This window comes from Pan paniscus, chromosome 1 (genome assembly GCF_029289425.2).
Source record: "Pan paniscus chromosome 1, NHGRI_mPanPan1-v2.0_pri, whole genome shotgun sequence".
Lineage (NCBI taxonomy): Eukaryota > Metazoa > Chordata > Mammalia > Primates > Hominidae > Pan > Pan paniscus.
This window is the reverse complement of record NC_073249.2, coordinates 14,890,254-14,909,259: the sequence shown is the minus strand read 5'-3', so window position 1 is coordinate 14,909,259 and position 19,006 is coordinate 14,890,254. Positions and strand designations below refer to the sequence as shown.

At 43.1% G+C, this 19,006-nt stretch overlaps 1 protein-coding gene across 2 annotated transcripts in view; it reads left to right on the top strand.

Moving 5' to 3' along the window:
* Window positions 1-19,006, top strand: part of SLC35F3 (solute carrier family 35 member F3) — a 424,209-nt gene that overhangs the window by 390,250 nt on the left and 14,953 nt on the right. For both annotated transcript variants that reach the window (XM_003824486.5, XM_003824485.5), the window contains one exon: window positions 18,501-18,720. In XM_003824486.5, coding sequence (XP_003824534.3) covers window positions 18,501-18,720 — 220 coding nt within the window. The remainder of the gene's footprint in view (window positions 1-18,500; window positions 18,721-19,006) is intronic.

Genomic DNA, 19,006 nt, shown 5'->3' with positions numbered 1-19,006 from the left:
GACATTAAAGAACCTGAGGGTTCTTTCTGTAACTACAAACTTGAAAAGTGATAGAACTCACCTTTTTTTTCCCTCCCTTTCCTTCTTTGGTCCCTCTCAATTCTGCTACTCTCTGTACTGGCTTGATTCTCTCTTACTGAAGATTGGATTGGGGGTAAGGAGAGGCCACCAATAGATATGACCTTAAACTTCAGATTCACCATTAAAGAATAGGCTCTTCACTGAAGATGTGAAAAAGCCAAAGGCTGATTACTGTGGTTGCTGGAGATAGAAGATTTGGGACCAGCTTGGGTCACATGCCTGTTCGCCACCCCCCAAACCACCAACCCCTCCCTGACACACACTGACTGACGCTAATCACTGTAGCCAAAAAAGCAACAGGCAATACCCATCATTCAATTCTGATTGCTAGAGCAGTGCTTATCAATGCTAACGTGCACACATTAGGGGAACTTGTTAAAATGCAGATTTTGATTTCAAGAAGGAAGTCTGGGTTGGGGCTTGGCATTCCTAACAAGTTCCCAGGCAGAGCTGATGCTGCTGGTCCCCAGACCACATGGTGAGGCCCTTGGCTAGAGCTTGGGGAGAGTCAGAGTAGAGCCAGAGGAGGAACAGTTCCCCAGAAAAATGGAGTAGGGTAGCACAGAGCTGCACTAGAGGATATTTTTTTTTAAGAGATGGAGTCTTGCTCTGTCACCCAGGCTGAAGTGCAGTGGTGCAATCATGGCTCACTGCAGTCTCTTCAGTCTCCCAAGTAGCTGAAACTACAGGCACGTACCACCACAAGTGGCTAAATTTTTTTAAGAGACAGGTCTCACTCTGTTGCCCAGGCTGGTCTCGAACTCCTGGGCTCAAGTGATCCTCCTGCCTTTGCCTCCCAAAGTGCTGGGATTACAGGTATGAGCCACCGTTCTAGGCCCCTAGTGGGGTTTTCGTGATGGAGAAGCCACCATAATTTGTATTTACACTAATTAGGGTCATCTTGCCTTCCAGAAGCAAAATTGACTGCAGTTGGTCCTTGTACTTTCCAAATACACTTTAAGGCAAAAGCCAAAAGTATCGGGAGCTAGTGATGTCCTTGGTGTGCAGAAGACAAAAAAGAAGCACCAGACTTTGAGATGGGATGAGAGTAACAGGGGATCAAGAGGTCAAGAGTGGCAGCGGCAGATCCCTGACTGTCTTAGCTCCAGGGAAACCATAGCTCACCACGCCTGGACTGCACGTGTCTGGGTTTGGTTGCAGGACTGGTGGTAGCATGAGCTTCTGCATCTTGGAGTGAGGGAGCAGAGATTTGTAAGGCTTTGATGCATCCACTCCTATAAACACTGCTGCAGTGCCTATCTGCTGCCTTTTGTGCCAAGTTCTGGCAGCCCAGCACATTGAGAATCATGCAAGGAAAGCAATGTGTGAGGCAGTTGATCTCTTGCAAACCTGGCTAAGGACAGCAGGGAGGCCATCTGGCCTCTCAGCAGTGGCCCTCTACAGATCAGCAGGGTCTTGATTCTGGGCTTGCATAGACAACATGGTCAGGGAAGATTTTGACTCCCTTGACCCACTTATGCCTAGTGTTCCATTATTGGAACGCCAAGCATGTCGGAGTTATTTATATCCTACTGCTCAAGGTCATCGCCAATGTCTGATTTTTAAATTCAAATTAAATTCAAAAAATCGCAACCTCCAGCATAAATGGGTTAACCATCTGGCTCCAGAACCGTTACCAAGAAATGACTAAAACAATCGTGGTGCCTGTTGGGGCATCCTGGGGTCTGGAATAAATGATAAATGTTAGAATCCCACCCATGGGTGTATGTCACCCCCAAATGTTCTGTCTTGGAATGGGAAAGGGCCCTGGGGCTCATACTAGGGTGGTTTTAATATGCTCGGTGAGAAGCTTTGCTGCTGTTTAGAGTTGCCCTTGTTCTTATGAACTGTCAGTTCCCTGCCATGAACAGAGAGGAAGCATAGTGCAGGCGGGGCCTGTCCTCCTGCCACCTCCCAAACTAGGGCCCTTCAACAGTGATGTTTTCTCCAGGCCTGGGCCTCTCCTCCAGAAAGGTACTTCCAGCTTTAGATTTTTAAGTTATCAGGATTTGAACCTCATATTCACTGATTTTTGACTGTGAAAGGATCCTAGAGGCCATTGGATCTGGCCCTTCATTTCACAAATGAAGAAAACAACTGACACCCAGAGATATACAGCTAATTCATTTTTAGACTTATGATGTCTAAGACTCATTATCCAGTTCCCAAAAAGGGCACTCGAGCAAGATCCTGCCTCCAGACCCCTCTGATGCCATAGGCAGATGAGAGTAACTTTATTTTGAAAAGCTCCACTTTTTCTAGAAAAGATAGACTACCTCTCCCACAGCTAGAGCTGACTGTCACTGGGTGTCCATAGACTCCAAGTGCACAGAAAGGAGCCATAAACAAGAATCACAGCAAGATAGGAACTAGGAAGGCCTGTCGGGAAGCCTCTGGAGCAGGCAGGAGCCCTGAGGATGGCGGCTTCCGGGGTGCAAGCCTGAGTCTAGGAGGCGAGGAACTGAGAGCCGGAGCTCAGCTGTACCCAGGAGCTTTCTCTATGCTGGGAAAACATCCAAAAACAAGGATAACTTTCTGTCAGCCCATTTTGAATCCTTGAATCTCTGTGTCTTCTTCAAGGGTGAACAGTGCATGTCTCTGATCCGCATCACATGCAGGGCCAGGGAGCACACATTTAGGTGGTTAGTCAAATCTAAATTATATTTACAAGAAGCCATCAGCATGTGCCATGGAAATCCATCCAGCTCTAAAGTCTATGCTGTTGGTCTGGATGTAGGCAGTTCTGGCTGTGTGTTGAGGAAGAGAGAAAGAGAGACAGACATACCCAAACAGCACATCTGCCTTCAAAACCAGTGCACCCAGACACACCAGTCTCCTGGGGCTGGCCTTGAAAAGCTTTCCAATTAATAGAAATCAGTGTTATCCAAAAAGGCACATTATGGAGTTGACCTCATCCATAAGCATTCTTGCCCTTGAGATATAACAACCTTTAATTTCAACTTTCATAAAACTGTTCTCTTTAGGAATGATCCTGATTTTTCAAAAGCTGTTGAATTGGGGTCATCTTCGTCTTACTCCAGGTTTGAGACCAGGAAAACACAGCCTGTTCATTTGATGCTGAATTCCACAAGTCGTTACGTCTCTTCAGTTTGAAGGAAGCTGTTTTCTAAAAGCATAAATCATAAGCCAGAGGGAGAGCCCTTGGGATAATTCCCCTGAATGTTTCTTTTCTGAAGAGATCTATGCCCATGGCTTTAAATAGTTTTAACACAGCTCCTGAAAATAGCAAAGAGCATTGCCTACACATCTGCATAATTAGTTGCAGGGAATAAACCCCAAATCCACATACCCTTTCCTGCAACACCCAGGGAGGCAGGTTCCTTAGGCTCAGCACTCCACACAGGTCCCTCGACAGCATTGAGCCAAAGCAGCGAAGGAACCACCATTGCAACAGGCTTGGCTCCGTTTCCTGGCTCTGTCTCGGCCAGCAGAGTAGGTGGGCAGCGACTCTCTTTCTGGTAAAGATTGTTCCACTTTACCCAGCACATCAGCCACAATTAAGGCTTCACTAAAATAAATGCAGAGAGTGGGGAATTGAATCAGGAGCCCCTAGTTCTAGACTCAGCCCTGCTACTAACTAGCTCCCCATCACCCTGGGCAGAATGCATCGCATCCATGCCAGAGCTTTCCTACATCTAAAGTACGGAAGTCGGAGCTCTGACGTCCCTGCCAACTGATAGTTCACAGTTTTAAGATACCCACTTGCTAAACTTTCTGGCAGTATAAATGTGCTGACGTTGGCAAAATCTGCCTAAACGTCAAGTGCTGAGTTCTGCTCATTTATTCACAAATATTTCCTGACTGCCACTTTTGGATTGTGCACTATCCTAGATGCTGGAAGGTACAAAGGTGACTGAGACACAGGCTCCTTCTTCCAGGAAGAGATCGTGCTCTGCTGGGAGAGACAGCTATGTAAACAGTCATGATAGAGCTCTGTGGAGGTGGGAGGGAGTAGGCACAGAATATTATGGGGGCAGATTTACAGGGTGCCTGGGGGGGAACCCAAAGTCAAACAGAAAGCCATGGAAGAGGAGAGAGCCAGTAACTCCGTGAAGGAGACAGCAGCAAGGGGATATCTGCAAATTTCTGAAGCCCACGGGGCCTGAGGCAGAAACTGAGTTCAGCCAGATGCAGAGAAATGTCATGATTGTCTAGCGAGGAAGGTTGCCCATCTCAGTGCCTCGCTGTCCCAGCTGGGCCCTGTGATGGCAGCTCTGTGTTCCTGCAGCCTGCTTTAGTGACAGATCACTAGGACAAGATATTGTTCCTGCTCCTCTGAGAAAGGCCAAGGACAGCAGGTGACATTAACATGAGTGACGAAGGGACTACAGTTGGGCTGAAAGCCTTTTGGAATCCCCATAGGGTAATTAAACTATCCCATTACACGTTCTTGAATATCTGTGGGGTAGCTCTGTGAGATATCTCATTGGATACTGCATTGCTCCCTTGCGAAGCTTGGGCTTTGAAGATTGCCATTCTGCCCACTGATGTGTACCCAATTTCCATTCCCTTTCATGGTGACAAATGCAAAGAGCACATTGGTCAGGCCAGTTCTCAAGTGTCAGTCTCTCGATTGCAAGCACGGGAGCCAGGCTGAGCTTGAGAGGGAGTGCTGCTCGCCCAAGGTCTTCAGGAAATCTCATCAAATGTTTGGAATTTTCATTGGTTGTCTTTCCACACGGTTAGAATCCTAGATCCCTGAAAGGTGGTGTGGGGGTACAAAAGCAAGCCCAGCTTTGAAATCTCAGCTGCTTTTCTTGTTAAACAATTATTTGAAAATTCTTTTTCATAGCGAGCTAAATATACTCCTTTCTACCACTGCAAAGCCCCAAATAAATAACCACCCCTGAGGAAGAAAGCCAGGCCAGCCAGCAGATGAACACAGACACCTGCCACATCTGTGGAGTCCCATTCTGGGACTCTGGCGGGCACCCTCAGATCTGGTGTTGCTCCACTGTTCCCACTGAGTCTGAGTTCCAACTTCTTTTAAAGGAGCCAAGTAAAGGTCCACACACTCTGCTGTGTCTTCTCCACTCTGGGATATAAATGCTGTTGGATCATGTGTTATACAAATGTATTCCTGGTTCATCTCTTGACAGTTTAGTGAAACTCAAACCAATCATTGCTGATGTGGAAGTTGTGAAAAAGCAGGAACATAGAGGTGAGAGCCCAGCAGCTGTTATTTTCTGGGACCTGTTGAACAAGAGCTGAGCGCTGTTTCCCTCTGTTTTGCGGAGGGATGTGCTTTGTTAAAGCAGAAGGTTGACACTTTCCTGAGCCGCCTATTCCATTTCAGTACTAACAGCTGTCATTAGAGCCCATCTCCAGCTTGTTCTTCATCTCCTACGTCCATCGCAAAAAAATCACATTTTGCAAGGGATGGTCCTATGGGGTCTTTCTGCTTCAAAAAAAAAAACTCAGTGTGTAACCTCATTGGGTTAAGTGGACTATCACAAACAAAAGTATTCAGAGTAGATTTATTCCATGCAATATTTTAATGAACTCTTTAGAATAGGAAGAGTGGTTTCTGATATGGAGAGGCTGTTTCAGGTTGGAAGGAAATGTGCAGAGGTTCAGAAGGTCCGTCCTTCCTAAGTAGCCAGACTGCTTCACTTGCCATCTTAGCATCCAGACATAAATGGAGGCTGTCAGTCATCTCTGTCTTTGCCACTTCCATCTTCACCTTTGTCATAGAGCTCAGAATCACTTCACTGTGAATCTAGCAAGTTGGCCAGGGGCCCTGTGGACCAGCGATGCTTTGGGAACAGGCACACTCTCGGCACTTCTCAGATACCTCTGCTGTTTGATTGAGCATGCAAAATAACCAGCTGGTCCCCAAAGAACAGATTCCTGTGGAGGAGGCTGTAAAACTCCTAGTTAGTGAGACATATATGCAGTCTGTGCTTCTCCACGTTCCCTCTCCAAGACCTTATCGTTCAGGCTGGACCAGTCCTCAAGGGAAAATCTCAGAAACTAAAATTTCTTGTAGGCTGCAAATGCCTTGAACTTACATTTTCTTTTAATGAAATATTTGCCTACAGTGGCTGAACACAGACAATTAAAAAAAACATGTGGTCAAAGGACCTGAATAGACATTTCTCCAAAGAAGACATACAAATGGCCAATAGGTATATGAAAAGATGCTCTGCATCACTAATCAATAGTGAAATGCAAATCAAAACTACAGTGAGATACCACCTCACATCTGTTAGAATGGCTACCATCATAAGCAAAAGACAACAAGTGTTAGTGATAATATGGAGAAAAGGGAACCCTTGTACACCATTGTAGAAATGAAAATGGGTACAGCCACCATGGAAAACAGTATGGAGATACCTCAAAAAATTAAAAATAGAACTACCATATGATCCAGAAATCCCGTTACTGGGTATATATACAAAGGAACTGAAATCAGCATGTTAAAGAGATAATGTCTGCATTCCCATGTTACCACAGCACAATTCACAATAGCCAGCTTCAATGTTTATTGATGGATGAATGGATAAAGTGTGGTATGTATACAACATGTAATACTATTCAGCCTTACAAAAGCAGGAAATCCTGCCATCTGGGCAACACAGATGGACTTAGAGGACATTATGCTAAGTGAAATAAGCCAGACACAGAAGGACAAATACTATATGATCTCACTAATATAAGGGAATAGTTAAAATAGTTAAGCTTGGGCCGGGCACAGTGGCTCAAGCCTGTAATCCCAGCACTTTGGGAGGCCAAGGCGGGCGGATCACAAGGTCAAGAGATCGAGACCATTCTGGCCAACATGGTGAAACCCCGTCTCTACTAAATGTACAAAAATTAGCTGGGCATGGTGGTGCTCGCCTGTAGTCCCAGCTACTCGGGAGGCTGAGGCAGGAGAATTGCTTGAACCTTGGAGGCGGAGGTTGCAGTGAGCCAAGATGTGCCACTGCATTCCAGCCTGGCGACAGAGCGAGACTCTGTCTCAAAAAAAAATAAAAATAAAAAATAGTTAAACTTGGCTGGGCACAGTGGCTCATGCCTGTAATCTTAGCACTTTGGGAGACCAAGGTGGGAAGATTACTTGAGCCCTGGAGATTGAGGCTGCAGTGAGCCATGATCATGCCACTGCACTCCAGCCTGGGTGACAGAGCAATACCCTGTCTCAAAAAAAAAAAAAAACAAACAGTTAAACTCATAGAAGCAAGGAGTATAATGGTGGTTGCTAAAGGATAAGGGGGGCAGAAAACAGGGAAGAGTTAGTCAGAGTGCAAAGTTTCAGTTATGCAAGATGAATAAGTCCTAGAGCTCTTCTGTACAGTAGAGTGCCTATAGCTACTCATACTGTGGCATATACTTAAATACGTGCTAACAGGGTAAATCTTATGTTAAGTGTTCTTAACACACACACACAAAAAGAGGGCTGGGGCAACTCTGGAGGTGATGGATATATTTGTGGCATTAATTGTGGAGTTCATGGGTGTGTACTTACTCCAAACTCATTAAGTTGTATACATTAAATATGCACTGCCTTTTTTAGGTCAACCATACCTCAATAAAGACAGGTTTTTTTTGAAAAATGTAAATATATGACATCTCAGAGAAAGACAGTGTGAGTGATAAAGAAATGAAGGATTAAGGTATGCTGAAAGTGATTGAGGTAGTGTAGTTACTGTTTTATAGAGGGTGTCTGGGAAGGTCTCTGAAGTTTGGTCAGAGATCTGAAGGGGTGAGGAAAAGAACCATGTCCAGATCTTCCCCCATATTTACCTTTTTTACTCCAAAGAAGATGGGAAGCCAATGAAAGTTTTTGAGCAAGAAAATAACATGGCCTGATTTATGTTTAAAAGAAAGAGACAAAGGTATGAAAGAAGGGTAATAATAATCTAGGTAAGAAATGATAGTGGCTTAGACGAAGTGTTAGCAAGTGCCCCAGGTGTTAATGGCACAAGTGTTCCTCAGACACATTTTCAGAGATAGTGATCTACCTGGATATGCATCAGAATCTCCTAAGTATATTTTAAAATACATAAATTTCTGTGCCCCATTCCAGACCTGCTGAAACAGCATCTCTAGATTGGGGCTCAGGAATGATCAATTTGCCACTATTATAACTCTTCTCTGATCACCTACCCAGGGTCATTTCAGAACCTCCTTTGAGCCTCTAAAATTTAGCAGCTTAAATAAAGGTAGGCAATTCTCTGATAGAGTAAATCAGACTAACCCTCCCTTTAAGAAAAATTATAAAAGTTGGAGAAAATACTTTAAAAAATTGTTGTGGGACATCAGAGAGCAACCAATACAGCCAGGATTTAAAGTACCAGGATCCAGAGTGAAGGGACACAGAGGAGGGCAGCCATACATTTGCTGGTGCTTTGCCTTCTTATAGAATTTTCCAGTTCACATTGTGTGTCATAGAAGCCAAACAGAAACCAGCAGCATGGAACTTACAGCATTCATTAGGCTGGGAGGACAAAAAGCTAGAAATTCAAGGCTGGCAACCTAGCCATGGATTGAGATTGATTCAGGATCACAGAAGAGAAGAACTCAACAGAAGTCAATTTAAATTCCATGTGCTGTTACCCCTCAAGGCATTGACTGATACCTAAACTGAATGTTTGGGATCAGACAAGGAGGAACCAAACAAAAAAAGCATCCACCAAGGCAAAGACTTTAGTAGTCTCATAGTCCTGGGGAGAAAAACTAGAGTTCAAACCCACCAACTGGGAGAAGCCCTTGTAAACAACCAATACTTTTAGTTGAGACCAACGAAAGTTCTATGACCCAAGAGTAAAGGGGGAAAAACAGAAATTGACTAGTATGAGCCAGTCAAGGTGATCCTCATGCCAGAAAAAACTAAATCTACACCAGAAGAAAATGACATCATTCAGAGCCCTACAATTTTCTTTACACAGCCTGTCATCAATAAAAAGTAACAAAGCAGGCCAGGCGTGGTGGCTCACACCTGTAATCCCAGCACTTTGGGAGGCCAAGGCAGGCAGATCATGAGGTCAGGAGATTGAGATCATCCTGGCTAACACGGTGAAACCCCATCTCTACTAAAAATACAAAAAATTAGCCGGGCATGGTGGCAGGCGCCTGTAGTCCCACCAACTCTGGAGGCTGAGGCAGGAGAATGGCATGAACCTGGGAGGCAGAGTTTGCAGTGAGCTGAGATTGCACCACTGCACTCCAGCCTGAGCGATAGAGCAAGACTCCATCTCAAAAAAAAAAAAAAAAAAAAAAGAGAGAGAAGAAAAAAGAAATTGTTAAGATTGTAAATGTTATATGTATTTTACCACAATTAAAAATTTAGAAGAACTTTTTAAAAGAGAGAAAGAAAGAAAACGGAGAAAGAGAGAGAAAAGAGCATGAACCTTTGAATTCAAATTTGTTCATGAAAATAATCTGGAAATTTTTAAAAAATACAATGAAGTTCACATTTAATGCAAATTTGCAGTAAAAAAATATAACTATGACATGTTTTATGTATGCATAAAATTTCAAATAATGTGACTTCTCTGAGATTTTAAAAGCTAAACAGGAATCACAATACCAATTCTGGAAGGCCAAGTGAACTATAAATGCCAGGTAATGGTGTTAACATTAACTGGCTGACGAACAGAAACGCAGTGCTACTGGGGGAAAACTAGTCAAGATTTGTAAATTTTGAATGATGGCATGCTGTCAAGAATGCATCCCACATATAAACTGCACCATTCTCTACAAAATTCTTGGCCCCTCACTGGACAGTATGATTAAGTATGTCTGGGGTCAAATCCAAGCAATTGTATTTTTAACAGCTCCCTGGGACTTTTTAAGACAAATGGCCCCATGCTTCATTGTTTGAAAAACCTCTGGTCCTCCATAAAGGAGTAAGTGCATGCATTCTGTAAAAAAATTATTCGTGAACATGTATTATATGCTAGGCTATGAGGACATAATATGAAGCAAAAGTATAACCACCACACAGAGTGTATGTTCTAGTGAAGAAGTTGGACAATTAAATAAGCTGCTATTACAATAAAGTGCAATTACAATAAGGGTCCTGTACACTATGATGAGGAAGACAGGGCATTATGGGACCATGTGTCAGGAACACTTCACTGAAGGGGATATAGGAGCTGATACCCAATTGATGGAAATTAACCAACCAAAGAGGTTGGCCATTATCCTAATGGAAGGCCAGGGAAGAGGAGGATCTCTCTGAGTGTAGTGTGGAAAATGGAATGAATCGGATTGGAGGAGGGACAGCAGTGAAGAGAGAAGCTTAACTAGTCTCCAGCAGCAGTAGTTGAAGTGAGAGAGAATAAGGGCTTGGGCCAGGGTACTGACCATGAGAATAAAATATTTAGTAGAAATAATCTATAGGCCATGGTGATAAATTAGATGTGAAGACGAAAAAGGAGAAGCTAAAAATGATTCTTAAGTATCTGGCCTGGGTAGAAACATGAATCATGGTAGCATCTCGGGATTGAGGATGCAGGGGAAAGACACTGAGTTTATTTGGGAAGGCTGAATTTGAGGCATCTGGGAATGTCCAGGCAAGGGTGGTATCAGATTTTTTAAAGTGTCCTGATTAAAGAGTCGTCAGCTGGGCTTTAAAACCATGACAATAGATGACATTGCTCAGTGACTATTTGTAGGTTGAAGAGAACCCTAAGAAAATATCAAAGAACAGACAAGATCGGGCGTGTTCAGGGTGGTATTGCAATCTACCCATCTGACAAAGGTCTAACATCCAGAATTTACAAGGAACTTAAACATATGCACAAGAAAAAGACAACCCCATCAAAAAGTGGGCAAAGGATATGAACAGACACTTCTCAACAGAAGACATTTACACGGCCAACAAACATATGAAAAAAATGCTCAACATCACTGATCATCAGAGAAATGCAAATCAAAATCAGAATGCGATACCATCTCATGCCAGTCAGAATGGCAATTATTAAAAAGTCAGGAAACAACAGATGCTGGTGAGGCTGTGGAGAAATAGGAACTTTTACACTCTTGGTGGGAATGTAAATTAGTTCAAATGTTGTGGAATACAGTGCAGTAATTCCTCAAGGATCTAGAACCAGAAATACTATTTGACCCAGCAATCCCATTACTGAGTATATACACAAAGGAATCTAAATCATTCTACTATAAAAGCACATGCACACATATGTTTATTGCAGCACTATTTACAATAGCAAAGACATGGAACCAACCCAAATGCCCATCAATGATAGACTGGATAAAGAAAGTGCAGTACATATACACCATGGAATACTATGCAGCCATGAAAACAAATGAGATCATGTCCTTTGCAGGAACATGGATGAAGCTGGAAGCCATCAGCCTCAGCAAACTAACACAGGAACAGAAAACCAAATACCCCACTTTCTCACTCATAAGTGGGATTTGAACATTGAGAACACGTGGACACAGAGAGGGGAACAACACACACCAGGGCCTGTTGAAGGATGAGGGATGAGGGAAGGGAACTGAGAGGACGGGTCAATAGGTGCAGCAAACCACCATGGCACGCATGTACCTATGTAACACACCTGCACATTCTGCACATGTATCCTGGGTTGTTTTTTTTTTTTTTTAGAAGAAATTAAAAGAAAAAAGAAAAATACCAAAGAAGGCCTACAGAGGAAGTCTAGAAGGATGTGGAGAGGTCAAAGGAAACTTTGGGGACTGTGCTGAGTTGGAAGCTAAGAGGGTGTTTCAGGGAGAAACAGTCAACAATGTAGGAGGCTTCTCAGAGTAAGATGAACACCCAAAAGTGCCTTCTGGAATTGGCAATGTGAAGGTCATTCAGAGTTGGTCCAGGGGTTTGAATGAGTGTGGGGAGCAGGCACGGACTAGAGTAGCTGGACAGTGAGGAAGGCAAGGTCATGGAGAACTTGAGCGTAGATGGCTATTCTGAAAAGTGTGGCTATGAAAAAGGGGAACAGAGGAAAGGGGCGGGTGAGAGGCTTGTTTTTGTACAGGGGTATGTTAAAGTTGGAAAAGCTTAGACATGTTTAAATGGTGATGAAATGGGTACGGGAAAAAGAGGAACATAAGAGTGTTCACTGAGGAATAAGCCCAGGCTGCAGGTTTGGCTCCGCTACTAACATCTGTTTGAACTTGAGTGGGTCTTTTCGTCTGTCTGGGCTGTGGCATCCTTCACTGTTAATTGCAGGGCTTCTCTCTCTCTCTGTGGTTTTCAAACTGCACCCCTCAAAGCTGTCTGAGTGCCCACATTTCAGCTTCAACCGCAGAAACTTTACCTCTCTCTTATGTGTTTTTAATTAACTTAATTTTAGCAATTCAATGCATGCACATACTCTGGAAAAGCAAAATAGTAGTAAAAGAATTATGGTAAAAAGGAGCAACTTCTTCTAGCTCCACATCTGCCTACTCTCAGCCACCCTCAATTCTTGCGGATACTTTTCTCTAGTATTTATACCAATTTAGCTAAATTAAATTTTTATCTCAGTATTTCTTAAACATAGACATCCTCTGATTTCTATCTCACCCTACCCTTTCTTCCCCACCCCCAACATAATAATATCCCAATTTTTAGTTAATAGTGTTTGCATTATCATAAGCACACATATGTTGTTCACTGACTCTGCCTCCTTTTGTGAAAAACCTGTCATTTCTCCTGCCAACAATATTTCCCTCTTTTGTCTCATTCATCTTGATTTCCATGTAATGATTGCTATTTTTTCCCCTAAACGTTCTGCCACCTCAAAAGCCTATCACTATTTTCCCTGTTCTTGCTTAATCACAAGACTTCCTCAGAGAATCTCCTCCAGGAGCCTTCTGCGGTTCCCGGTCTGCAGCAGAGCACCCTGCTGATGCTGGGACCCACTTTCTCTCTTGCCCATGTAGAGATGGCCTGCTTCCAGCTGCCACATCTTTCTCCTCCTTGGTCTACACCCTTGCTTTGGTGCAGCCTGTCCTCCGGTGGCTTGGGAGACACCGCTGTTGAGGACTGCATAGCTGAAAATGACCTCAATCTACCTCCACCTTTGATTGATAATTGATTGGTGATAGAATTCTGGCTGGAAAAAAAAATTTCCTTCAAAAATGTTAATGCGTTGTGCCATGATTGTCTAGCTTCCATTTTGGTTGTGGTGGTGTCTGATGAAATTACAATTTCCTATTTCTTGACCTTGTTTGTTTTATTTCTCTTGGGAGATTTTAGGTTTTCTCTTTATACCTTTATTTTACAAATAGGTGCTTTGTTGTGGTTCTTTCTTTATTCATTTTGTTGGTACTTGGTGGCCCCTTACATTATGAAGATTCATGTCTTTCAGTTCTGAGAAACTGTCTTGAATGATTTATTTTGTAATTTCCTCCACTTCATTTTTTCTGTTTGCTCCTTCTGGGGTTTCCTTTAGTTTGATATTGGACTTTCTGGTTTAATCTTCTAATTTTATCCTTCCTTCCTTCCTTCCTTCCTTCCTTCTTTCCTTCCTTCCTTCCTTCCTTCCTTCCTTCCTTCCTTCCTTCCTTTCTTCCTTCCTTCCTTCCTTCCTTCCTTCCTTCTTCCTCTCTCCCTCTCTCTCTCATTTTATGGGAGATTATTTCGACTTTATATTCCAACTTTTCTATTAATTATTTTTTTTTTGAGACAGAGTCTTGCTCTGTTACACAGGCTGGAGTACAGTGGCATGATCTTGGCTCACTGCAACCTCCACCTCCAAGGTTTAAGCGATTCTCATGCCTCAGCCTCCCAAGTAGCTGGGACTACAGGTGCGTACCACCACACCAGCTAATTTTTATATTTTTTTAGTAGAGGCAGGGTTTCACCATATTGGCCAGGCTGGTCTTGAACTCCTGACCTCAAGTGATCTGCCCGCCTTGGCCTCCCAAAATGTCTATTAATTTTTAAAATGTAGTTATATCATATATTTAATTTCCAAGATTATATCCTTTTTAATAACCATTTGTTCTTGTTTCATAGATACAATATCTTCTCTTATCTCTGCAAGGATATTATCTCTCTGCCACCCCACGCACATACCTATATAAATCCTTCCTGTCCTTTAGTCCTTCGGTTCAGCTCAAAATCCACATTTTTATGAGGACTTATCCAGTCAGCCCACCTCTCCACTGTAGCATCATTATATTCCACACCATCTATCTCCTATGTGAATATGTTAGGCTTGCATTGCCTCCTGTGGAAGGATAAATTTTATCTCCCCAATTACACCTTCTCATGAGCAGGGGCTGCTCTTGAAAATTAAATGTAGGATACCAATATTTAAAATGTAATAGAAGAGTTGGCATATAAAGTCAAGATAATCTCCCATAAAATAAGATAGAGAAAGCGAGAAGGAAAAAAGAAAATTAGAAGATCAAACCAAAAGATCCAATATCAAACTAAAAGAAGCACCAGAAAAACTGAAATAGAAAAAAACTAAATAGAAAAACTGAAGTGGAGGAAATTACAAAAGAAATAATTCATCTTAGTTTAAAAGAAAAGCTTCCTTAGCTTAAAAAGTTTACTTTTCTGTATCAGCCACAAGGCCTTGTCTAGAATTGTGGGAATGGCAAGTGCTAAACCAGTGTTTGTTGATATGAATTAAATGATAAGCCATCCTCATCCCTAAATGTGTGATATAACCAAATTTTAGAAATTCATAGAAAAGTTAGAATATGAAGTCAAGACAGGCTATCCCAGCTAGGATTCTTTAAAGAGTACTAAGAACATAAGTATGTAAGTATTTGTCAAATAATATGAGTGCAGAACTTATAGATTTTTACCATTTTTTCTTTTACCATGTTTCTTTGAATAATTCTATTGAATAATTAAATATTCAGTAGCAGTATTGCTTTTTTTTTTTTGAGACAGAGTCTTGCTCTGTCACCAGGCTAGAATGCAGTGGCACCACCTTGGCTCACTGCAACCTCCGCCTTCCAGGTTCAAGCGATTCCCCTCCCTCAGTCTCCCAAGTAGCTGGGACTACAGGCGCGCACCACCATGCCTGGCTAATTTTTTTGTGTTTTTAGTAGAAATGGGGTTTCACCATGTTGGTCAGGCTGGTCTCGATCTCCTGACCCTGTCATCCACCCACCTTGGCCTCCCAAAGTGCTGGGATTACAGGCGTGAGCCACCGCCCCCAGCCTAGTATTGCTTATTTTTATTAAGTCTTTCTTGAAGCTCTCAATTTAGATTTCATGGAAAAAAAGCTTTCGTTTCCCACTCATATTTCATTGGTTTATGAAATAATTAAACCGTGTAATTGAAATACCAAGAACAGCTAACTGGCACAAGCAGGATCAGAAGTAAATACATCTAATCTTTGTATGTGACTCAATCCATAGGAACAGAAGGACTTGAGTGTTCTGGAAGTAACCTGCCACCCTCTAGTCTTAAGCCTGCCAGCAGCATCAGTGAGCAGAAGGAATGAAGGGCGTTAGACTGTCCCGTCAGTAATGTGGGCGTCAGTCAAGAGAGTGTTGACTGTGCTCCATTTGTATACCAAGAAGAGGGAGATCTCTGGCAGAAATGGATTCATGTTCATCATCTGTCTTGGGTTCCCTTGCAATCAAGGACGTACATGGGCCAGCCAGATCCTGAGATATTGTGCTGGGTTTTTTTGTTTGTTTGTTTTTTGAGATGGAGTTTCGCTCTTGTCACTTAGGCTGGAGTGCAATGGTGCAATCTCAGCTCACTGCAACCTCCACCTCCCGGGTTCAAGTGATTCTCCTGCCTCAGGCTCCCGAGTAGCTGGGATTACAGGTGCTCACCACCATTCCTGGCTAATTTTTGAATTTTTAGTAGAGACAGGGTTTCACCATGTTGGCCAGGCTTGTCTCAAACTCCTGACCTTAGCTGACCTGCCTCGGCCTCTCAAAGTGCTAGGATTACAGGTGTGAGCCACCGCTGCGGGCCAATATTATGCTATTTTAAGACCGAAGACTGTGCGCTAATCTCTTAGCACTGAAGACTAGTGCATAGTCTTTGGTCTCAAAATATCACAAAGCTCACCAGTCCAGGGGGCCAATTGTCTTGGTCTCATTAGAACCAAGACCCACCAATCTAAGCTGTGATCTCCTGGCCATGAGGCCTTAAAGGGCCAGCAGGACTCTGCCAGGCCTCGGAGTCTCACCTTTTTCATCTCCAGGATGGGATTCCCACTCTCTCCCCATTTCCAGCAACTTGGGCCATCAATACCAAGCCATATCTGTGCCCTACCTCCCCTCTCCATCCCACCTACAATGATCAGGCTTTGGAGGAGTCAAATATGGATTTTCAAAGAGGAAGTAGGTTGCCCAGTTAGCCTTGGATGGCCCCTTCCAGAAGATGAATTGTTTTCCATGACAGTGAGCCAGGTGGAACTTGGAAATTCTGCTTGCATGATGTTCTTCTCTTAGAAAGGGAAACCTCTAAGTATAGTGGAGATAGATTGACATTAATGGCCAGAAAGAATATTTGTATTTTTTTTTGGTCATACTCAATGGACCAGCATCACTTTGTAGCCACCATAATCACAAACATAAAGGAAGCCATCATTCACGGTCAGTTCCTGGGGGAACAGACTGTTCTGCAGACAGGGGCTTGGGAAAACCCCATAGTAAATGTAGCTGGAATACTGTATGAAAATTACATGGCAAACAGAAATATCAGCCTCTCAGTTAGATGAGGGTTGCAGCTATATAAAGCCAAAATGGAATCAATTCAGTTGAATCGGTTTCATGATAAATTTAGTGAAGTGAATGTTTTACCTGGCCCCGGTTTGTTCAGAAGCAACATAGGACTCTGTGTACAGAGAGAGGTGGCCAAACTGCACCAGACTCCACAAAACGGTAAGTGTGTTTCTCCTCCCTCAGTATCCCAGGCTCTCATGCCTTTCTCTAAGGAGTTTTCCTGTTCCTGCTATGGACATCCCATAGTTGAGTCATGAACAAAGACAGATTTCCTTCTAGATTGATAGGAAGACTAGACAGTAAAATTAAATTTAAAATCTTACCCAATCCCCTTTGACTCTTGTTTTAATTTTCCTCCTTTTTCTCTGCATTTTAATATTAAGTGGCACAGACCAGAGCTATTCCCCCAACCTAGTGCATTTGGTTTATTCTAGAGATGTCTTTTCTTTTGTTCTCGTGGCAGTTCATTTGGGACTGAGTCTATTTCTAGATCACTAGCAGGCTGACTCCCTTCCTGGCTGGCGGGCCATCCCCAGCTGTGGCAGTGCTGCACCATGTCCATGAGCCTGGACAGGGACTTCCATGAAGCAGTGCCTCCTCACTTGTCCATCTCCTTGCCTGGCTCATCGGGCCCAACCCAGCAATGATCTTCACTCCCCAACAGTCAAGGAAAGAGGCAGTTCTCAACCAAGCCTTCTCAGTGGCCTTTCTCCACACCCGAGCTCCCCACGGCCTCCTCTACTTCCTTCTTCTGCATGTAGAAGACTGGCTTTAATTTTCTTAAAGATTTTTTGAACTATCTGTGATCCTTCCCCCTAGACTCTAGAATGGCATCAAAAGACTTTCTTCTACAGATGTTTCCTCATCTCATTCCCGCGTTAGACTCTGAACTTTTGGATCTGCTTATTCTTCCTGTGCTAGATAGTGTCTTAGAGAAGTGGGGCTTCCACATGGTGGAATAGGTACCCTAAAAATGGCCTCAGGGAGAAAACAGGTCACGAGTTAACACTATTCGTATCATAGCCAAAATGTATTAGATATACCCAAGAAGTGACTGCCCCTGCCTGATCACAAAGATAATTCCAACTGAGGGCAACATTTTTTAAAACTATGTTTCAATGTGTTCTCTTAGAGCAAGCTTGTCCAACCCCTGTCCCACAGGCCACATGTGGTCCAGGCTGGCTTTGAATGAGGCCCAACACAAATTTGTAAACTTTCTTAAAACATTATGAGATTTTTTTTTTTTGCGATTTCTTTTTGTAGCTCATCAGCTATCGTTAGTGTTAGTGTAGTTTGTATGTGGCCTAAGACAATTCTTTTTCTAATGTGACCCCGAAAAGCCAAAAGATTAGACACCCTGTCTTAGAGCATCCATCCTCCTCCATTACCGTCCTTCTCCCACAACCCCCACCCCCAAAAAGGTTTAGTGACCCCCTTCTCTCACTCAGCAAGTGACAGAATCCCTCAGTCAATCACCATAGAATTAGGCCTTCGGGTCAGATAACACACCAACATTACCTTCTGTATAGAACCATAAATTCCAAGCTTAACATGAACAGAAGGAAGAATCTGTGACATTAGATCACTGTGCAACATTTGTTTCAGTGGACTAAAGCAATAGGTTGAAGGGCTTTAATAGAAAGATGTTTATTAAAAATAATAAATTTTAGAACCCTGCCCCTTCCTATATTTGCTTAAAAAAATAACTTGGTATAGGAAATAAATGGTCTGTCTGAACCCAGGAAAATAATAACAATGCCTCTCTTTCCTTGTTTTAGGGAATGCTGTCGATTTTTTGGAGACAATGGCTTGACTTTGAAGGTGTTTTTTACCAAGGCAGCACCCTTTGGTGTTCTTTGGACACTCACAAACTACCTGTACTTACATGCAATAAAGAAAATAAACACTACGGATGTCTCCGTGTTGTTCTGCTGCAACAAAGCTTTTGTGTTCTTGCTCTCATGGATCGTTCTCAGGGACAGATTCATGGGAGTGAGGGTAAGTTCCTTATTATCTGTCTTCCTCACTCAGTCATGTCAACCAAAACCTGCCCATCGGCTTGCTTAGCTCCATGTGCTGGACCATGAGCATAAGCTGCTGACCACTTTCCTTCTGATTTGCAGCAGAAAATGAGCCCAGCAGAGGGCCCGGTTCTTGGTGTGCCTTGCCAACCTTCTTGCTTGCAAACCATACTAGACAAGCATTCATTAAAGCACCTTTCATTTCAAGCATTTCAACAAGCATTCCCTAAAGTGTGTGCCAGTCGGGGACCCAGCCTGGGAAT